The sequence below is a fragment of the Equus quagga genome, chromosome 11 (assembly GCF_021613505.1).
Source record: "Equus quagga isolate Etosha38 chromosome 11, UCLA_HA_Equagga_1.0, whole genome shotgun sequence".
In the NCBI taxonomy this organism is placed as follows: domain Eukaryota; kingdom Metazoa; phylum Chordata; class Mammalia; order Perissodactyla; family Equidae; genus Equus; species Equus quagga.
In genome coordinates this window covers 50,299,946-50,307,312 of record NC_060277.1, presented here as the reverse complement: position 1 = coordinate 50,307,312, position 7,367 = coordinate 50,299,946, and the positions used below count along the sequence as shown (strand labels likewise).

The 7,367-nt window shown below is 45.4% G+C and overlaps 1 protein-coding gene across 4 annotated transcripts in view; it reads right to left on the bottom strand.

Annotated features, from left to right (window-relative positions):
* Nucleotides 1-1,460: 1,460 nt before the first annotated feature.
* Nucleotides 1,461-7,367, bottom strand: part of HMGN3 (high mobility group nucleosomal binding domain 3) — a 28,928-nt gene continuing 23,021 nt past the window's right edge. The window contains exons 3-7 of one of the 4 annotated variants that reach the window (XM_046677620.1): nucleotides 6,399-6,428; nucleotides 3,952-4,002; nucleotides 2,477-2,590; nucleotides 2,256-2,355; nucleotides 1,461-1,948 (exon numbers count right to left, since the gene is read on the bottom strand). In XM_046677620.1, coding sequence (XP_046533576.1) covers nucleotides 1,935-1,948; nucleotides 2,256-2,355; nucleotides 2,477-2,590; nucleotides 3,952-4,002; nucleotides 6,399-6,428 — 309 coding nt within the window. In that variant the 3' untranslated portion in view covers nucleotides 1,461-1,934. The other 3 variants (XM_046677621.1, XM_046677622.1, XM_046677619.1) reach the window with 3 other exon arrangements.

Here is a 7,367-nt window from a genome sequence, read left to right as displayed (position 1 = left end):
TGTAATTTTTGAAAAAGTAAACCTATGAATTTCATACTCCCTTTCTGAACTGGAAGCTAGCCAGCAATGTACTTCAACAATGTACTAACTGCATACTCACAATATTTTTGTGAAGTGTTCACAGGATACCAGCTATTTTTTATTGGGGTAAAAGTGGATTTCAGCAAGTCCAACAGGAACTAGGGTACATTTCATAATCAGAAGCCAAGGAAACTCTGAATGAGATTACTCTGTCTATAATACGGTTGATATCTGCAGCACCTTAATGACAGACTTGGGACAATTACCCAGGTGTACTCAGTTCTGAGGAACAACAGCCTTTCTTCGAGAGTCCCTGAGCAGTGCAGACACCACTCTCCATCTTAAAAGATTCACTTCTTCATCTAAGAGGAATCCCCAGAATTCAGCCTCCCCAGGGTGCTCGTGCCATTACCAAACTTCTCAGGAATGCAAACCGAAAAATACATTTACAGAAGAGCTCCTCAGTTTCTGGCACTGCTACGTCCTTCCAGAAACAGAGAAACACTGCTACGGGCTGAACGTTTATGTCCCCCTAAAGTTTGTATGTTGAAATGCTAACCCCAAAAGGTGATGGTATTAGGAAACGGGGCCTTTGGGAGGTGCTGAAGTCATGAGGGTGGAGCCCTCACGAATGGGATAAGTGCTCTTATAAAAAAGGCCCAGAAAGCTCCCTAGCCCTTCAGCACGTGAGGACACAACGAGAAGTCTGCAACCTGAAGAGGGCCCTCACCCATCCACACCAGCACCCTGATGCTGGACTTCCAGCCTCCAGAACGGTAAGAAATAAATTTCTGTTGTTCATAAGCCACCCAGCCTGTGGTGTTTTGTTATAGCAGCCTGAACTGACTCAGACAGACACTATGTTTAAAACTGAGAAGACCAGGTTCAAGTCCTGGTTTCTCTCCCCTCTGTGGGCCTGATGTGAGTCACATACTCTCCATGCCCCTATTTTTTTGCCTGAAAAGGAGCTTTAACAACACCTGTGCCAATGCCTTTCTCAGGCTGATGCAAAGCTGAAATGTGGTTAACGTGGGCTGAGAGCTTTCAAAGCTGTGACGTCCTCAATGAATGGGACTTAGTAGGAGATTTTCAAGGATGAGACCTAGTTTATGTTTTTTCCCGAGCTCTGGTTTAGCAGAACACTATCCTCTTTATAAGGACTTCAAAAAAAAGCAGAGTTTTATGAAGTTTTACTTTGCGGTAATCATTGCTGGGCACTCCCGATATAAAGTACGTTAGAGGTAATTCTTTTACACTGGTGCTCATAGGTGATTTTATTAAAACACTAACATTTTTAAAGGCAGGACAACTAAGAAGCAATCCTATTTGATTTATTAGAGATACTGTTATGGTACAGACTAGAAATTCTTTACATCTTCTGCAACAATAAAATGAGAACACTGATTAAATTCAGTAAAGACACTACTAAGAGGCAGGTATTTTGCAGGCAAGAAAACCTTTTATTTTAAACCACAAATAGTCAGCAGGTGGCCACAACTATCCATGTTTCATTAAAACCACATAAAACCTAACCTAGGTACAAAAGCACCACTAATTATTGCTCTAGAAAAACTGCGTGAAAAATTCAAATATGCACCGTAAAAACACCACAGTATGCACAGGACTAAATTCTTAAACCAAGTGCATGGAATGCTCAATCAGTTTTACACACAGCTTCCAACATTAAATCTGTATTTATTTTCCTTGAGGATGATGGAAATTTCCAAAAAGCATGACTATGAGAAAGTAAAATGTCCATCCTTATATATTTTTGTATGCCAACTAGTAGAGTCCTAAAAAATTAGCATGTACAAAATACTTGGTAAAAATAGCTTTTAAAAGTTGTCCCAAGAGGTACACAAGATCAACCCCAATTTTTCACGACAATTCATTCTCCCTCGTTATCTACAGATTCAGTTTTCTGTGCCTGTGAAAAAGGAAAAAAGAGATATAGTTACTATTAAAACTTCTAGAAGCCAAAGAAAAGTCCACCCCATCAACACACACACTTCTGAACACCTGTTTTTAGCAGCTCTACTGCAAACCTATTTCACCTCTGAGTGTAAAACAGACAAGGCAGGATTTATTACGCATACACTTTGCTGCATTTGTTGCTTTCTGCTTTCCAAACGACCACAGAAGCTCCACCTGCACGCTCCCACTGTTCAGAATAAAGAACACCACACTACGATCTGATTCTAGTCACTGCAAACATGCAGAATTTTCTACTGTACCCTGAACTCTCACTGTTTCAATCTGCCCCTTTACTGACAGTGTGCTGGGTGGGGTACCTCTGGAGGCTGAGACATTAACGGTTGAGCGAGAGATGTGGATCTGCAATAACATTACAGGCAATAAGAAGAGACATTATGAACGTGCTATCACCGGCTGAAGGACTGAGAAATTTCTTTTGAGACACTGATTCAATCGGCGGGAGGTGTTTGCAGAAAAGTACCTCTTCAGCTTTGGTTTCACCATTTTCAGATGGTGCAGTACCTTCCTTTCCAGCTTCCTGCTTTTCCTCCTTCTTCCCTTTAGCACCTTTGTTAATCTTTGTCCCAGGTTCTTTCTGACAGAGGATCAAAGCACAGGCAAACAGAGCGTGTTACATGTGGTGCGATGTGGGCTGAAATCAGTCAGCCTCCCTCCAAACACGGGGAGAGGCCCCCCGTGGCTGGTACGATGGCTTTTAGGGGAAATAGGAACCCAATTTTGCTGGGCTTCAAGTGCGTTACACTGAGTCTCTGTGAAAATGCAACAGGCTGCCCAGCAAGTCCACAGACTTTCCCTTCCAGGAAAGCCCGGAGTCCTGTCCCGCATGTGGGGGGCCTCCCTCCCGCCGCAGGGTTCTGCCGTGCAGAGGGTGACAGCGGCGTCAGGGAAGCACGAGGCTTCGTGGGCAGGAACCCAGAAGCGCAACACCTCACATGGGGACCCGGGGCTCGGGTGACTACAAAGCTGAGACAGCACTTGAAAATGAAGGACTAGATGGCGAAAAGTGCCTGCTTTTAAGACCACACTACAGAAGCGAGTTCTGCTTCAGAATCACCTACTCGTGCCACAAGACACACAGTTTCAAATAACTCACAACACGGGATCATGTTCTGAAGGGCAGAGTATAGAAAAGCCATTTGGGGTTAAGCTCCTTAATAATTCTGTGCTTCAGTTTCCTCATCAGCAAAGCAGACTATCTGTACCTACCTTGGCAGGACTGACGCGAAGGTTCTAGGAGAAAAGCAATCAGAACGGGCCTGGCATATATAAGGGCCATATAAATGTCTGTGGGTATTTTTGCTCGTATTAATCATTATATGATTATTATTAGTCATCATACTGGCCCACTAGGAGTAATTATGCGGAGTCAGAAGCCCCTGCCACTCATCGACCTGTGGGCGGGCATGTCGCCCAGGCCCAGGCTCACCCCTCTGAGGGTCAAGTGGACGGCACGATCCCAAGGCAGCCACCAAGCCCCCCGGACATGAGGCTTCTCAGAGCAACATGCTCTGATCTCCTTTGCTTTACTGACCAAATGGAAGACACACTCCTGGTAAAGCATAAAACTGTGCTTTGTGCGTTTGCAGAAAGCCCGCAGCAGCGGTCACAGTTTTCTAGTCAGTATATTTAGCCTGAATCACTAAATGGGCTCTCTCCTTGGATGACTTTTGGACATGGAATTATAATTTATTCATTGTTTAAAAAGCCGAAGTGGGGGGCCAGCCCAGTGACGCAGCGGTTAAGTTCGCACGTTCCGCTTTGGAGGCCCAGGGTTTGCCCGCGAGGACCTAGCACTCCTTGTCAAGCCAGGCTGTGGCAGGTGTCCCACAAATAAATTAGAGGAAGATGGGCATGGATGTTAGCTCAGGACCAGTCTTCCTCAGCCAAAAAAAAAAAAAGAAAGCACGCCAAAGTTGGGGAGGGAGCACCTCTTACCTTAGCAGACGTTTTTCTTGGTTTAGGTTCAGGCTTTGGTAGTGCGGGTTTCTGCAAAGATAAATCATACACGTACTGAAAAAAAACAGCCCTCAAGCACCAAAAGGAACACAGAGACTGCAAAAGACAACAGTCCGTTCTATGATTTCGTCATCTAAAAAATATTTTGTCCTGTTTTCAGCATCAAGTAACAGCATAAAAGAAGTCTGTATTTTGTGACTGTTTTCATCCTGGGTTCTCAAGTGAACGGCAGGTGAGGTTTAAAAGCCAACTCATTATTCCCTGGTCCACAACAGCAATCCGGGAACAGGTTTAAGCTTCTCTCTCCGATGTCTCTGTACTTCCTTTTATCACAGCACAGCAGCAAGAGGAATGACTCAGGCCCTTGGCCAAATGACTCAACGAATTCGGTCACACTGGCCTTCCAACAGTCTAGAAATCAGCACAATCACAGGCAAAGCCCGTCCGGTAATGAAGACAGCCGCCAGCGAAGGATTTCAAATCGGCCAGATCCTTCCAGCTCTGACGTGGATTTCCAGTTCTGAAGCCGAGCTTCTTCCAACCTTCATCCTCCAACACTAGCCCAAGGAGGAAGACGCCATTGCCCACCCAGACACTGGGCTCATTTGTCCCTAGAGCTTTTTATTAAGAACAGCATTATAATGAGAAAATGTCCAGGGTTAGCTCCCAAAGTTTAAGAGTTTTCACAGATCTTATTAGCCAAAGAGCCCACTAGGCAACTATTTCTCTCTTGCCTCGTGTGGTTCTCCTCCCGCTCCCGTGAGCAGTGCCCGCCTGCCCTGTGGCCCTGGCCCGTCCACAGAGCCTTGGCCCTGGCCGCTTCCCCGGGGCCTGACCCTGCGTGGCACACGAGGACGCTGGGCAAGATAACCAGTTTAAACCACAGGTTTTCTATGGATATTCAGGGCAAATCTCTCTCTCATTGAGCTAGAAAAAAAATAAGTGTACATCTCTCCTGGCACTAGGAAGAACAGTTTTTAAATAGAGAACACGGGCCAGGGTCTCCCCAGTGCCTTGCGGTGGTTCAGGCTCATCTCGAAATCTGGCCCTTTTCATCAAGGGCTTGAAGTGAAATTGCAGATAGTTCAATTCTGGAACATTGGCTGTTAGATATCACCTTTCAAATAAAAAAAGAAAACTGAACTTGAAAAGGAAGAAATGTTTTTATTAATCTTCTTATCACCTTAAATCTGTAGTCCGCTTCCCCAAAACAGGAGCTTGCATAGCTCCTCAATTGTTAGGATTTTAAAAATTTTGTTATTCTGCGCTTTGATATATTGTACTACCATACGCTTGTTTTTCCAATTTGCAGCAAATAATTTCCTTTTATATTATCTTCTGTAAAACAGCCACGTCCCCCCTCCCCTCCTGGCGCAGCCTTTCCACGGGACAGGGAAGGCAAGGCCTCTCAGGAGGCCCTGCGGCAGCACCGCCAGCACGACCTCCGAGGAAGGTGCTTACGTTCCTGGCTCCCAGGGCTCAGGAAAGGCCTGGCTTTAAATTTTGGTTTCTGACTTACAAAGTCTACCCCCTTAACAGGTTAGAGACCCATGGATACAATGGCTTTCAGTATAATCTGGAGTTAAATCTACAAAGAGTGAAAACCTAACCTCTGAAACGTGGTGAAATTTACTGCTGGACACGCACACCACCCTGGGGGGGTTTCGGCCGAATCGGGAGTCACTGTGCACGCACGCACCCGCTCCTCCCGGCTCTTAATCTTCCTGGGGGCTCTGATGTCGCCTCCTTAGGCTGGGACTCCGTGAAACAGCGGCTCACCCAGCCCAAAACTCAGCTATACTTCTGAGTTGTGAGCAGTCCTAACACCCATCTCTGCTGTGCCTCCCTCCACCATGCCGTGCACAGGCGCTGGCTGAGGAGGGCATCCAGGCTTCCCCGCAGGCCAGAGTCGCCCTGCGTATCCCAGCTTTGCAATCTAACGCTGCCCTGCCCGGCCAAGAGCGAGCCTCTGAGCGGCAAAACAGAATCACCACTTTTTCAAAGAATCTCTAGTTTCGAAATGAAGGTAAAGTACACGATTCAGACAACCTTCTGAACATTCTGACTGAAGCAGGAGTCCTGGACAGAGGAGCAGAACTGCTGTCCACTTGAGCACATCATATGTGGAACTGGAAGGCCAGGGCTTAATGCTCTTCTTTCACTGAGAGATCCAGCAACATCAAAGACCTCCCTGGGCTTCATATTCCCAGCAACGGGCTGGCCACTTTTTCACCAACACATCTCGTCAACAGAATTGCGTGGCAACACGGGTCAAATCTGCTAGAAGTTGTGAGCCAGGCAAGTTCCAAAAAGTCAATACAACAACTCAAGGGAATCACCACCTTAATCTTCCTTTGGCTGCTGTGCTCTGGACAGAAGGAACGTGTGCTCCCAAGAACTCACACCAAGGGGTCTGAAGTACTCACCGCTGACAACCTGGCGGACCGTCTGGTGGGCTACAAAAGAAAAGGGAAAATATTCTTTTTGTGATTATACGCAACCAAGAAGATTAAAAAAAAATCATTTTTAACATCTTACCTTGTTGAAAGAATATAACGTTTGACTCCCATCACCCTCTCTAGGTGAGCACTGTGAAAGATACCCCACGTCTCCCAGGCACCCTAAATCTCAAGAGGAAGTGTTTCCCAAGAGGGACAGGCACACGGCCCCAAGAAACGGCCTCCCACTTCAGGGTGTGGCGGGTAAGAAAAGGAAAGGAAGACGAATTTACGCTCTGACTCAAACCATAATCTACTTTTGTGACGAAACTGACAGCAAGAGCACTGAGGTCCTATTTCAGATCTGGTTCCAGCCTGACTCTTGTTCCTTACAAATGCAACTAAAGCTTATAAGTTAATACAAAGGACACGTATAATTGTGTAGAAACCAAAATTGCGGGAGTTCCCTGCCTTGTTACTATGTCAGAAAAGAAAGTGACTACAAATCTTAGGCAGTAAACAAGAAAGACTTCCTTTTACCTGTAACAAAATAAACACATTTATTTATCTACCAAATGCACATGTTTAAAAATTTAAATAGAGTAAAAAGTTCACTAATCTTTTAATTTGGAAGTTTAGAAAATTTAGAGAAACTGTTGAGATTGGTATTTCTCAGGAAATCTTTTCTTCAACGATGGTACAAGTTAACAGCAAATGAGACTGCAAGAGAATTTAAAATATCAGAACTGTTCTAGGCATTTCAGGAAGAAGCATACAGAACTGACACGCTGCTTACCATCCGCAAAAGACGGCTCCCCAAAGGATTTCACATTCTCAAAGGACAACCGCCTTCCCCACAAGTGTTCCAGAAGTGAACACTCCACACTTTTCACCCGTTTATTCACCGTTCCTTTTTTAGTAGAAGAGTGTACCACCTAACATATAGTAGATGCTCAA